The 15,167-nt window shown below is 37.7% G+C and overlaps 1 protein-coding gene across 2 annotated transcripts in view; it reads left to right on the top strand.

Annotated features, from left to right (window-relative positions):
- Nucleotides 1–15,167, top strand: part of COL28A1 (collagen type XXVIII alpha 1 chain) — a 58,183-nt gene that overhangs the window by 31,099 nt on the left and 11,917 nt on the right. For both annotated transcript variants that reach the window (XM_059476223.1, XM_059476231.1), the window contains exons 23-27: nucleotides 74–142; nucleotides 3,909–3,980; nucleotides 6,076–6,144; nucleotides 12,292–12,360; nucleotides 14,560–14,628. In XM_059476223.1, the coding sequence (XP_059332206.1) occupies nucleotides 74–142; nucleotides 3,909–3,980; nucleotides 6,076–6,144; nucleotides 12,292–12,360; nucleotides 14,560–14,628 (348 nt within the window). The remainder of the gene's footprint in view (nucleotides 1–73; nucleotides 143–3,908; nucleotides 3,981–6,075; nucleotides 6,145–12,291; nucleotides 12,361–14,559; nucleotides 14,629–15,167) is intronic.

The following is a 15,167-nucleotide window of genomic DNA, read 5'->3' as shown; positions in this document are numbered from 1 at the left end:
CTTCTCTGTAAAACTTTTGAAGTTAAAACTGAATATAGTTAATATAATTCTGAATATGTTTCTTTTTGCATAGGGGGATCCAGGATACCAGGGACCACCAGGAGATGATGGACATCCTGGAAATTCAATAATGGGACCAACGGTAGGAGTTTTTAGACAAAAGATAAAAAGTAAATAAGTGTGAGACATATGCAAAACTCCTGTGAAAATATAGACACCACTTGAACCTTTTAAGTAAAGGAATTCACTAATTCTTCAACTTTTCCATCATTCCATGTTATGTCTATTTTTAAAATAAACTTCTTATCTTTACAAAGAAGAAACACAAAATTGTATAGGTAACTAGTCCAGTGTACCTCACCCTACAACTTCCCATAGGAAGTCTTCATCAGGAACACAGTTCTTTAAATTCACCTCTTCCCCTCTAACACACTTTATATCATATTGTACTTCTGTCACTTCTCATCTGGGCTGCAACTTTCTCTAAGACTTCTGCCACTTCTGATAAGGGAGTATTTTAGGGAAAGGTACCATTCTTATGATCTCTCTTGCAGACTAAAATTTGGAACCTTCTTCAGAAACCTTTTTTTTCCTTTACCATGTCTGCACATAAAATATTCTGCTCAATTCCATCACTTCACTTTGTGGAAATCTAGACAATATACCCAAATTCAGAAATCAATTAGTGTATGCCAACCTAACACAATGTAGCTCAAAGTAAAGCCACTTAAGTCAATAGATTTTGCATGATAATGTTTTACCAGTAGTGGTATTTACTCCTGGCTCGACACAGTTCTACCAGTGCCTCTACCAGAGGATGCTGAATAGCACATTGAAGCATTCAGAAACTTTTATTTCTGATTTTTGAAAACTCCAAATTTCCTTTGTCTGTAATATAGAAATTACTTCACTCTATTATTCTTATAAAAAGGAGTGATGAATGTGACTTAGTTGTGCAGTCGTATCCTTAATCAATTAGGTTTTGATTATAATAGCTGCTTAATTTCATTTTTAATCACCATGGATGCAAGATTTATGTTTATATACATTTTTTGTTGCTGTTTTGAAAGGGTGTAGAAGCAACTATCTTCATATCATTACTTTGGAAAACCGCTTTAGTGTGGAGGCCCTGCCCTATTAGAGAAACTTCAGGGATATTGCCCTGGAAGAATTTACCACTGCCTTGGAGAATGCCTCTCGGTTAGGGAGAGTCGAAGGGGGCTCCTCCCTTGATGCTCTGCGGTGTTATGTTAATCTGCCCTTTCCCCATAGGTCGTTGCCTTTTGCCCTGCCCTTTGTTCTGCCCCTGTGCCCCCAAATGACTGGCTGTGACCCCATACATAACCCAGGACCCTGCCCAGTTTGTTTGCCTTTTGTCCCTGGACTGCTTTGGCATGACTCTACAATAAACCTTGCTGGAGCTCTACACAGAGACCCTTTCCCTCTTTCCTGGCTGACCTAGCTGTGGTGTGAGTGTGGGTTGAGTGACTGTACTTGCCCAAGTGGTTTTCTCAGAAGATGCTTTCAGGAAGGCAGCAGCAAACACCATCCATTTTACCACACTGCTACACTATAGAACCTGCCCTGGAAAGGTGGAAAAGCAGATAAATTCATTTAGCAGACTGTCTGTGGCACCAGGGGCATTTACTCTCTTACCAGTGCACTGACTTGGAATGAGTCACTGTGATTTTCTCTTCCAGACACCACAAAACTGTGGGAAGCAGTAATCTCAGAATTGCTTCTAGGCCATTCCTTGTGTGACTGTTTAAAAAGCCCCAACAACATAATCTGGACTGGAGAACTGTTTCTTATATAAGATTTGGCCGTAGATTTGACCTAAGTAGATTTATTGCATTTATGGTTATGCTACTAATAGCTAGCCCAGACACATGACAAAATCCCAATTCTCACAGAAGAGAATGTGTTAGTATGTATTTGATATTTACAGTGGCCTGCTGGGATTAAATGAAAACATCTGTTTGGCTGTTTTTTACTGTAGTGAGATTAGAAATAAAAACAGATATGAACCCATGATTTATGTTTTCCTTTCTTGTTAAATAAAAATATTATCAAACATTTCTGAAACATTTCTCATTTTATTCACAGTTTAAGATCTATGAATATTAAGAATCAAGAAGAGGTAAAATTGAATTTCCATTATAAAGCTATTTATGATCTAGAAGCATGCTGGTTGTTTAAATTTTTACAGAGGTGAATCGAAATTCCATCATTTGAAATTTAGGAGACATGAAGAGACATCTTCAAGAGCTGACACAGTTTGAATCTGGTGGTCAACATCTGTTTAAAGTCTCTCAGTGAAACTCTCCCATTGGGTTCAAGAATGGACATGATTCATACAGGAATGACCTACTTTATAAAATTTACTTAGGCATAAGGCATGCTTGGATCACTATCTATTTTTCATCTAAAGTAATTTCAGGGTTTCATCTTACCCAGAACATTGAGCCTACCTTGTCTTTCTTCATTTACCTACCTGCTAGCCTAAACCTATGATGTATAACTTAAAACATCTCTTCGATTTTTCTGATAGGACTAAATTGGTTAATAAGAATACATTATTTGTGTCTATGGTAGAGACATTCATGGGACAGGAGATTTTGGCCAAAAGTTTGTTTTAGCTGTATACCCTACTAAAATACAAGCTGGTTTGTTGTCCAGACATGGACATTGTATTCAGACAGACCATGTGCTGAGGTCTGAGCTGCTAACTGGTCTCTCTTCTTGATTTCTTGGAGTATTATATTATTGTAGAAAATTACAGGCACAATGCACAATGAAAGAACGGTTTTCTGTCCCTTGTAGTTTCATTTTCCTTTATTTCCTTTTACCGAAGTAGACAGGGAAATACTCATATATTTGTGTGTAATCATTCTTGAGGATATGTTGTACCTATGTACATTAACAACACTCAAGAAGTTGTTGACAGATCTCTGCAGCTCTCTTTCATAGAGTGTATTGACATTTCTTGGTTCTGTGGGACAGAGCGAAGGGTGTGCAGCTCTCTCTGTACAGCCACAATATCCATACTGTGCTCAGAGGGACCTACACACATCCATGAGGATTTTCCATTGCTGGTGCTCTCACGTGAGCATCTACACTACAGAGCAGCAGCATACCCTCAAAGCAACATGTTTTCTTCCTGAGTTCTGTGAACAGCCTGTTTCAAGCTCAGCTAATTTTCTCAAAAAAGGTCAGGAAAACTCTCACTGGAGTGAGGAAAGAGGAAAAGTTTGCTATCTGCTTCTTGTCTGGCCATGAAAGGAAACATTGAGGTTTTGCAGATGCACAAACCTTTAGTGGGAGTTGGTGGAAGGGTCAACAGAAGGAGTGATTGTCTCTTGATAAGAGAGCATTTTAGACTGCTCTTTTTCTTATAACTGTTGTATTTCTTTCTTTTCCTACTTTCCCTTACAGAATGAAGTTTTGCTTTACTGTATGAGAGAACCAATGTGATTACTTGGAAGTGCAAAATGTGCACATATAACTTAAGGGTGGCATATCGTGTTTCAGTATTCTGAATTCAGTTCTTATTGCTCAGACTTACCCCTAAACTGATAAAAGTTTGTTTTTGAAAATAAATTTAACTTTGTATGGGCTGAATACAAAGTCAATGCTCTGGAAATTTCTCTCTGCAACAACAAATCCAGAAATTAACAACTTCCTAATAAGAATTCTTATTCTTCTAAATTTTTAATTAATTCAATTGAAACCACAATTTAAAAAGCATAGCAATTCCTGAACTTTGTGAACGAATTTTAAGAGCTGGTAACTGGTATTCTATGTTTTCAAAAATATTTTAAACAGCTTCCTTACATATTTGTTAATATTCTTTATACTGTGATAGTTCAGGTAGTGGCATGATTTCTGACTTCCTGTTTTGTGTTTAGGGGCACCGAGGACTACCTGGACCACCTGGACCCGAAGGACCAAAAGCTGACAAAGGTGACAAAGGTGAAGCTGTAAGTAGAGTTTTAATTCTGTACTTTGTGTACAAAAAAACCAAACCAACCAACCAAACAAACAAAAAAAACCCCCAACAAAATTACAATGTGATACCACAATATTTAGTTGCTTAAATTTAGTTACCTAACTAAGTGCAGTTAATCATCCTTTAGGTAATTTAAATGTGTCATGGATATTTTGAAGCCCTTTACTAGATACAACAGCAGTTGTACAAGCAGTTGGAACTGGATATAAATGGTTCTCATTTCATTGTCATGAAAGGGATACCATGTAATTCCATAAAAATCTTTATGGCTGCTCATTCATGTTTAAATATAATCACTGTTTTGAATTATTTTTTCTGCCTCCCTTTTCTTTACTCTTCACTGATCAAGTTTTCTAATACCATCTGCTTGACCAAATTTTGCAGTTCCAGTTCCTTGGATTTTCAGCTGTTTTTTTTAACATAGTGGACAGTTAAATCCTCTAATTTGAAGATTTTTTCGCCTCTTGCTTTTCTGATTCTTGGCTTCAGAAGGAATTAATATCTGAGTTTTTCAGCTGGCACATCCCATTACAAGGACCTATCATCCTAAATTTCAGTCACCCAAAACCACATAGACATGTTTGACCAGCCTCTCTCTTTTCCACTAGAAAACTTTTCCACTGTTGCCATCCTTCAACCATCACATGTCAAACTTCCACTAGCACTATTTTCTTTATGTGTCTAATCCAGCTTTATTTCAAACTACAACCCTCCCAAGCATTCCCAAATGCACTGAGGGGGGACCTGAGTGCTTCCAAATTCCTACTCAGCTCCAATTTCCTATCATTCAAACTGATGCTGAGAAGGTCCTTTGGGATCAGAATTATTACATGCGGCATTCACTCAGAACTCCTGGTGTAATGCCATGTACCTGACACATTTCATGTTGTGTAATGTGCAATGGTTCTGTTGTGCTGTCTCATGGTAACATCTTTCCCCTGCCATTCTGTGCCCCATGAGCTGGAAAGACCAACTTCATAAAGCACTGTCAGACATGGACAGGATTTATGTGGCTAAGTAGGTAGCAGGGTGGTGTGGGAACCCAGAACATCCCTCTGGCTGTCCAGGACGGCCAGGACCCCTGCCAGGGGGCTCAGAAGCCCTGGCACAGAGCCCAAAACACCTGTGGGTTTGATTATGACCCGTGGAGCAAATTACCAACCTTGTATGAAAATCAGCAAGCCACAACAGTTTAAGAATATTAGTGAAGTTATCATGGGGAGGAAAAGTAGATTTTAGGGTTTTTGGTATGGGGGTTCAGGAGGCAAGATGGAGGGAGCTGGGTGTGTCCAGCCTTTTTCCTTCTTCTTGGCCTCCATCTTCTGCTGTGATGTTGGCACTTACAGATTGGTCTAGAGTAGAAGTTCACTGTCTAACATAGGTGATAGGTATTGGAACATAATTGTAAACATTGTATATGTAGTTTTTTATTATTAAGACATAACACTACCCCGGGGGCAGGCAGTGTGCCTGGAACTGTCCTGCTGGGCAGACCTCGGCAGGGCAGGAGAAATTTTTTATAGATAAGATGCAATAAACAACCTTGAGACCGAGAACTGAAGAGCTCTGACTCCTTCTTCAAGCACCCGGGCTGGGAAAAGAGACTTTTAACAATCTTGGGGTCGCAGCGACCCAGAAAGACCCCGAGAGGGTGGGTGAAAGCCATCTGCCCTATGAATGCTGAAAGGGAGCCTGGGAATGCCTCCAGCAGCATGAAAGGCAGCTGAAGGGGCAGATGAATTGAGCAGGGAGTTCAGGAGAACAGACTACCAAACACAAGTGCACACAAATATTTTGGGGTTACCTAACCCCTAAATTTAGATCAGTTAGCTCTGGTATTTCAGTTGTCTAATGCAGCATATGAATCATGGAGCAATATCTGCTTTCTCACTGTTTTCCTTGAGCTGAGGATGATGTTCTTAAGTCAAGAGTTGTACTTTTTTCCACCAATCTGAGTCTTTTTAGGTTTTCCTAAAAAGAAATGTGAAGAAATTCTCTGCTTTGTTGTAAAACACAAGTACAATAAGACAACTACTGACACATGCTTTATTTCTCTGCTGTACCAGGGACCTCCAGGCCCAGCAGGCCCTGCAGGACCAGAAGGACCAAAAGGCGTGGGAGATGCTGGACCAAAGGTATTTGTCCAATGGTAGACCAATGCACCTGACTTGTAAACAAGGTAGACATCTTCCAAAAAATGCATTGGATAAGAACGACAAATATATGACAAAATGCTGCATTTTTATCTCCCACTTTTCATTTCTGTTAGAAGAAAAGCTTGTGATAGGCTTTTCTGATGTGACAGAAACTAGTTCTCACTTTATCCTCAGACTGGATACAAATTTGCAGGTTTTCCATATATCCAAAGCCCAGGAAGCTTCTAGATGCTGGTGGAAGTCAGGATCCAACACAAGCACAGTATTGCCTAGTAATTATGCCCTTCCTTTCTCTGGCAGAAGTGTGAGGGATGAGGCCAAAAAATGAGTTAAGGGTTACATGGATGTACTGAGATATCTTTTAAGTTGGATTCCTAAGAGAAGAGTATAAACCTTTATCTAAAATAATTTGGTTTTTTGTTTAGAGACAAAACTCACAAAAAATCCCAAACAAACAAAAAAACTGATAAAGGTATTTGAAGTACAACACTGAAACTCTTCCAAGGTTTTCCATAAGGCACAGAATAGCTAAAGTCTTATGAAACTATAAGCAGTATATAACTCACCTAAAAAATCACATAGTAATTGTTATGTTATAAAAAGTTGGGAAAAGAGACTTAAGGCTAGAATCATACAACAAATTGCTTTAAGATATCCCAGAGTGGTTTTATTAATGATTTCCTCATTGCATATGTGAAATAAGAAACAGGCAGCCTGTTGCAGAAGGAAGCAAAAGAAATATTGCCCAAACAAGTTTTTTCCCAAACAGAAGGAACTTTCAACTTCAGCTCTCTGAACAGGAGAATTTACATTTTAAATAAACTGCAATAACCTCTCAAAAACATCCACAATAAAGGAAAAATTGAAGGACATTCATTCTTAGAATGACTAGAATTACCACAGGATGGTCCCAATGGCATTGGGATCTGGGAAACTTGGCTTTATGCTTCTCTTTTGAATTAATGCCTATCAGTACAAGGCATTTCACATCAAGTAATGCAAGAACTAAAAGTGATTTCAGTTATGTTATTCAATATAAATTTACAAAAAATGGCTAAACTAATCAGAGATTCAAAGGTGGCTCACAAGTCCATTCTGTTCTTACAACCATGAATTAATGTAATTGCTGGGACAGAAACTTTTCAGCTGTGTAATTATCGGAAAAGTTCCAACCTAGATCACGAAAGGTGGAAGTACAATATGGAATCATGAAATGCATTGGGGATGAAGGGGTAAAAGGTGTAAAGTAAAAGTAAATATGCCCACTTTTTGCAGTGGTGAACATGACATCTAGTATTTTTATCACAGTTATTCTTAAATCACTGTAAGTCTTGTGATAAAATAACATATATATTTGATTAAATCCTAGGTTAGCTGTTATATGGCCTTGGGCTAAGGGAGATTCAGATTAGATATTAGAAAAAAGTTTTTCACTGGTAGGGTGGTCAAGCACTGGGATAGTTTGCCTGGGGAGGTGGTGGAGTCACCATTCCTAGAGGTGTTTAAGAGGTGTCTGGCTCTGGCGCTGGGTGATGTTGTTCAGTGGATGTGGGGTTGCTGTGCTGCTGCCAGGTTGACATTCAAACTTGATGAATTTGGCTCTGAGTCATGTTAATCATTGCCAGTTGAAGAGTGCTGTTCATATTCCTTTATGAAGACATAAAATCCTTATTTGCTCCAGCCATGAACAGCATAAAAAGTATCACCTTCCTCAACATGTGTGGAGTGAATTCTATTCATGGTGCCAGTAAAGGGGATTTATTGGTAGCATCTTTTTGTGATGGGATATGATCTGTGTTGTGTTAGTGGAAATTATAAATTAATAATAAATTTGGCAAAAGGCCTGCAGTACTGTGATCCAGATTTGACTAAGTCAAGGTGAAATAGCTGAGACCAGCATGTGAAGTTCTAATAATTTCATTATATTTAATATTGCTAATAGTACAATTGAATGTCTAGTAATAGATTGTCTTATCTTAGGCAAAACCAAACTGATAAAAAGTTCTCACTAATCTTGTGTTTCCTGACAATTCCAGGTCAGATCAGAGTTGCCATGTAAACTAAAAGTATCTTATTTCCATCAAGTCATCTCCATTGTCACAAAAATTGTCAAAATTAGGTAGTTTGAATCTAAGGTCCAAGTTACTGAAAAGCAGAACCCTGCAAAGTAGCTGTCTTTGCAAGTAGCACAACACAATTAGGGCAAATCACGCGTACGCCAAATTTTGTATGAAATTTTTTCATGGATCTACATGTTTTATTTTGTTGCAGTGTGATATTGTCCACCAAACCTGCCTGCTCAGAGTAATGCTTGTCTAACACTCTGTCAGGATAATAAAAAATTCAAGAGTTAAAAACATCTGGTAAAAAAATTAATTTGTATTTTTTATTTTGAAATAGGTAGGCTTCTTTTTGATGATGCCCTTAGATATGTGTGTTAGTCATGCTGAATGAAATGTTTGTTGTTCTATGCAGAGTGAGCAGCTGTAGCTTTTGCACTCTATGAGTGCAAAGCAAGCATTATCCAACAAGATGTAAAATGTCTGATTTACTTCTCTTTATCCACACCAGACATAGTAAAGAGTGAACTGGGAAAAAAAGAAACTAAATACATAAACATTTCTTCTCATTCCCATATTACAGTCTGATTTAATTTTTGCACAACTTCTTGATAGTAAAGGTGCCACAAGGAAAAAGAATTCACTTGAATTGAAAGAATTCCCCTAGAACTTAGTTCATAAAATGGAAAATCTTCTGTTTTTTCAAATGAAATGTAAATGCACTGGCTACGTCTTATACACCCCCCCCAAAAAAAAAACCAAAAAGAGCAGCAACAATCTCTGCATATAAAAAATGAACATTTATTTGATAAAAGAGGCTCATAAATTTACACACTAGCTAATTTGAAATTCCTTTGAGGATCATTATATAGGAATGTTCCACTCATCTGAATCAAAGCTCTGTTCTCTCTGCTTTTAGAAATGGCTCACATATGTGCACACTGCTCGACAGGAATTTTATGTATCAGAGGTCAAATTCACATGAAAACAAAACTGAAACATGTGGGATGCATTCAGTCTTGGCAGAACCCTATGTTCTGTAGCATTAAAACAGAAGCACATAATGTCAGAATATAATAAAAAATTGATTTAAAAGCACTGTTGCCAGCTAGGAGGTGAGTTACAGGCATGGAAGAGCAAGAGCCCAGCACTAGAAATAAAGCAAGTAACTGGATAGCAGAAAGATTATTGAAATCCTTAGCACAGTCCCTCGTGCATGAACATTTGGGGTGGATCCAGTTGCAATATAAACAACTTTTGCAGCTTGGGGCTTGCGTATTTGAACTAAAATGTGGAAAGTAGAAATGCGATTCCTTTTTTAAAAATATGTTATTCTTACAAATACTGTTATATCCATTAATTCTCGCTAAAGAGAGTATTGCAGTGTCTGCTGTATGTTTCAGTATCAAACACACATCCTTCACAGTAAATGAGGTATATATATTGGAAAATCCAAGATTTACTTTTCAGTTGACGATTAGGCCATTTAATGTTTTTTTTCTTGAAAAAAGGTACAGAATAGACATTGGAATTCTGCACTTTACAGTGTCTTGACTCAGCTCTTTATTTCTTGCTTCAGCAGTGTTTTTCTAGTTCACTGTTTTACTGATGGTGTCAAGCTTGTCTACAAGCACAATGCAGGAAATAAATTAGACCTCATCAAAGAACAGTATTAATCGTTTTTGAAATGAATTCCCTGAAGGACGATTTATTCTGACACTTTAGGAAAAAGAACTGCTCCACTTCACAACTCATAAAGCAAAAGAAAAGTCTTTTTCTTTAAACCAAGAAATACAGAAACGGTGAGGATTACTATAAAGCTCTACAAAAGAGCTTTTCAATGGCACATCTGGTATTAACTAAGCATGTAAGGCTAAAATTCAATCCTTCACCTGCAACGACCCTGTGGAAGACTGTGTTACCCATGGGAGGAAGAGGCAGATGACTTCAGGTCACCCTTAGGCTGGTTTTGGTCAGGGCTGGTCTAAGAGTAGGTTTTAGGTGTACTGGGTACTGGGCCATAAGGAATCATTTATGTTTGGTAACCTCCCATTTAGTTTCCACTACAGTAGCTCACAGGCTGTTTTACAGGCCACAGTATTCCAGGATCTCCTAAAAAGTACCTTTTAATGCAATATCTGTATTTCTTAGATCTGACATCTCTGGCAGATTTCAGAGAGAGGCTTCGACAGAGAAAGCTTTGGCTGCTCTGCACAACTTCTGCTCATGAAGAGCTTAAAATTGTATTGGGGTTGTGGGGACACTGAGAACAAATAAATATTCCTTTAATAATAGAAGGTACTAGGTAGGAAGATGGATACATTGCCAATGTCTTGGCTCTTTGCATTGGCAAGGAAGGTCTGATGAAAATGCCTTAGGTCATCTGAGGGAAAAATTTCCTCCCAGCTGAACATGGCACTTAGTTTTACCCAATCACCCTGACACAACAATCTAAAGCTAAGAGCATCCATGTACCATGTCTGTGTCATGACTCAAACCGGCCAGTCTCTAGTGCTTTGGATGAAACAGGAAAGAAATTCAAAAGCTAAATGTTACATCAGGAAGAAGAGCATTATAAATGTAGTCTGAGCCTTAGCCTTTGTAATCAGAGTTCCCACCTCTTCAAATCCTTCATACCTGAGCATAGTTTGGGCCCTAGTATGTTTGCATAACTAGAGACAGAACCTTGGGAATTGCACCTAAAAGCAGTCACTATAATGACTACACATATTCTTCCCAGAATGTAAAGAAAATCAGTGGAAGATTCTGGTTTTTTTTTCCTTTTTAATCTGTTTGATATGCTGTTTCATTTCACCTACCACAACTCAAGTGACATCTGTGATTTATGATTTATACTTGCACCTCTGTCCTAGATCGAATGCTCCCTCTGCAGGCACAACCCTTTCTACAGTTTTTCCAAGTGCAAAAATAAGTACAATTAAGAGTTTGTATAATGATTTCTTTTTAATTTTGTCAAGAAATACCATTTCTTCTGCTTTGTTTTTAATATATTGGATGATCAACAGCTTCTCAGTGCATTTCTTTATTTGCACCTGCCTGCAGAGGAAGAGGTTTAGGAATATCAAGCTACACACAAATCAGAATAACCTGCATCTCTAATTTATTAGTTATAAGCTACTTTTTTCTTTTCAAGGAATGGATGGGACTTTTCTAGTAATCATGTGTTGAATGTGTGCCTACTCCCTCACTTGTACAACCACAGTCTGAGGGAAACAAAACTGCCACATGTGTCCCTGTGCATTCCCTTTGTCACTGATGTCCCCTGGTTCCCCACCTCCTTTGCTGGGTTTGTCTGCAGCACGAGGGGCAGCACCAGGCTCTCTGTTGCCCTCATTTTCTCCTTACCAGAGGGCTTCTGCCTTTTCTCTGCCTGATGGTTGAGGGATGAGTTCTGTCTGGATTTTCTTTGTTCTTCAGTAAAAGCATAAATTGACAATGTCAAAAAGTTGTCTCCATTACCTAGCTTCCAGCTATCACCAAAACTGTTGAAAGTTAATAGGGTGAAGGCCTGTATATTTCTGATCAGTTTGGCTGAAATCAACCGATGAGTTCAAAATACTCTGGAAGAAAAAAGGAGAATGAACACAGACAAGCAGAAGAACAGGCAGACTATATAACTTAAGCTTTATTTCCTTCAGAAGTCCAGCTAAATATATGTACATTAGGGCTGCATCCTGCTAATGTGATCACTGCAAAATATGATGGGAAAACAGTGATGTTTCCAAATGGGTTTGCTTGCACTTTTTGTTTGTTTGTTTGTTTGTTTTGGGTTTTTAAAAACTGATAAGCCTGCAAAGTAGAGTCCTAACTCTGTTGGGGACTTTGATTGCATGGATTGCTAGGGAAATAATATTCTTCACCTAGAGCTTAAATGATGTGGGTGCCTGTATTTTTTTTTTTTTAATGCCTATCTATAAGGCAGCTGTTTATTTATGTAGCATTTGTTTGGCTTGTTTTTTAAACTCAGTGGTTTGACTGTTTTGTAAGTGGATGGCAGATGTAACATTTGCTAGGTGGTGACTGACATTTCTGTGACTATTTTCAGGGCGACCATGGAATCAAAGGTGATCCTGGGCCCCCAGGACCTCCAGGATGGGGACACATGGGTCCCAAGGTTGGTATGATGCCATGTTGAAGTTTTTTGTGATCTTTTGTGATGCTGGCTGCCAGACCCTGATCTCTCAGGTGCCAAACAATCTTCATCAGTTATTGATTTACATTGGTGCAGCTTCAGGAGAAATCAAGCATGTAAACATGGTCACTAACCATACACTTCTAGCAACTGAATTAGGAAGAATACTAATGGGATGAAAATTGCATTTGCAGCTAAACTTTATGAGATTACATCTGGAGATTGAACAGAGCTATCAGACTGGTAAATTAGCTAAATGATGCATTTCTTCTGCTTGTATCTATCCTGTTTCCAAGATATTATTTTGTGCTGGAAAATACATTAAATGTGAATTTTATGTTTGCAATTTTTGCTCAATCAAATTTAATCCAATTTATTTTGTCATTAAAACCATTAGGAAAGAAATACGAAAACAAAAAGTTAATTCTATAAGCAACCAGCATGCAACATCTGGGCAATTTTTTCTCCCTTCACTAAAATGATTTATAATATAAAAAAGACACACTGATAAGAAAAGAAATTCAGTACTTGCCTGGGTTTCTTTATTAGAGGTTTCTCTATAAATTTTTTTGACAAAGGCAATAAGGAGAAACATTGTGTATATTTTCCCACTTTCTGATAGTTTAAGATACGCCTTTGTAACTTTTTGCATAGTAGCAGAGAGTAACAGAACCCTCCAGTGCCATTTTGTATAAACTAGTATCTGAATGAAGAAACATTGCTATTACCAACTGCGGATATGCAATAAACAGCAGGGCATGAATACTTTTAAATCAGGATGGGTCTGATTTTACCTTGCTTTCTGAAAGCTGCCACAATTTCTTGGTTAATCATACTGACAGCCTGTTTGAAAAGAGTAAGTTTGGACTGAGTGTCAAAATCCTAGTATGACACTACTTGCTCTTTCCACAAAGCCTGTTAGAAGGATAAATGTGAGGGGAATTCTCTGTGGGGAAACAACATTTTGTTTTCAAGAGTGAGGATGTGTATGTAGTCCCTCTCCTATGAAGAAAGCCTGAGAGAACTGGGATTGTTCAGGCAAAGAGAAGGCTTTGTGGTTGACATGATCTATATATATATATATGCATATGCATATGTATATGTATGCATGTATATGTATACATGTATATATATATACATATATATGTGTGTGTGTATATATATGCATATATAGAGAGAGTATTTTTGAAAGAGGTTTTGTGAAAACTTGTAACAAACTTTTTGTCTCCAGAGATGATAATGACTTTTCAAACATCACTAACATCTAGAAGTTAAATGTTTAGATCTATAAATTTATATTTCATGATGACCAAGTTTTCCTCTACTTCTGCCTAAATATTCAACATATACAAAATCTAGGTAATATACATACCACTGAATGATTTCCACTTACTATACTGGAGCACAGTGATTATTTATTATAAGATAGTAATCAAAAGTCCAACCTGAGTTTGACAGAAGCTTATATGAAGTGTGCTCAAATTTTGAAAAGTTTTTCAATTAAAAATAAATTTTTAGAAAAAGGAAAATCAAACATTTAATTTTGATGTAATCAGAAAGATATACTTCACTTGGTCACTTTCAAATGTTAGATTAGCCTGCCTGCAAACACAAGGGCTCTGTCTGACTTAGACTGTGTGGATACAAATCAGCACATCCTGCTTTGGCTTTTCTCTCGTCCCTTCCCACTTAGGATTTTCTGAATGACTGGTGCTCCTAGAACTGTGGCACCTCAGGGGCTTGGCACATGCCCATAGTGCCAAAGAACTAGCTAAAATACCTGGCAGATTTACTTATACTAGGTTTTACAGCTCTCGTCCTTTGTGTCTCTGCTGCTGTGCCTCTCTTTTGTGACTACGTGAGGCTGTTCTGTTAACATGGTTTCTGTTGTCTTCTATGCAGGGAAAAATGAGGAAAATATCCCTCTGTGCCATGAGTAAATTTTATTCTTTTATTATTTTCAAATTAATTGTTCCTTTGCTTTCCTGAGAGTTTGCCAGGATAATTACTAAGACCCACAGCGAGAAACCGTAAACCAAAGAAGAATCAGAGCCAGAATCTTTAACCTGGTTTTACTTCTTTTGCTCGCGGTGACTTTGGGATTATTTCCTTAGTGTTACCAGGAGTTTACCTGGTAACACTAGGGATTCTTTTTTTGCTTTTTTTTGCTGACTGTTACAGGGTATTATGGGACGTGATGGCCTGCCTGGTCCTCCTGGCCCCCCTGGCATCAGCATACAAGGAGACAAGGTAATTCATGCTAATGTGATATCTGTTCATTTTCTTCTCAAACTGTTTCTTAAAGAGATTCATTATCTTCTTTCTGTCTTTGCCACCAAATCAGTGAACTCCTGGAAATATTAATTTTACACTTAATTTTTGTATTCATAAGATATGCAATATTTGCTTTATTTGCTGGATTTTCAGTATTGTTTGCATCCAATTTCTCTCCTATTGTTCTTGTAATGAAAAATATATTCAATCTGGAGACAAAAGGTTTATCTCTGCCACATCTTATTGATTTACTTAGATCCATAGTTTTCTCTGGGTTGCACTTGTAAGAGGCAGTAAGAGAGACCTACTGTGACAAAGTAAGTTAAACACATGTAGGAATATAAATGAAATTAGGCAGTCACCTACATACTCTTAATTGTGTTTTTAGTCACCCAGTTCCAGCCACAAGTTGTCTTCTTAAAAGGAGAAATACAAACATATTCTGAACATTCAGTAGTTAAATTGCCTTGTCATATATGCATGGAAAAATGTATTAAAACTGGATGCTCCAGTGA

The sequence above is a fragment of the Ammospiza nelsoni genome, chromosome 1 (assembly GCF_027579445.1).
Source record: "Ammospiza nelsoni isolate bAmmNel1 chromosome 1, bAmmNel1.pri, whole genome shotgun sequence".
NCBI classification, from domain to species: domain Eukaryota; kingdom Metazoa; phylum Chordata; class Aves; order Passeriformes; family Passerellidae; genus Ammospiza; species Ammospiza nelsoni.
This window is presented reverse-complemented; position numbering and strand designations above follow the sequence as displayed.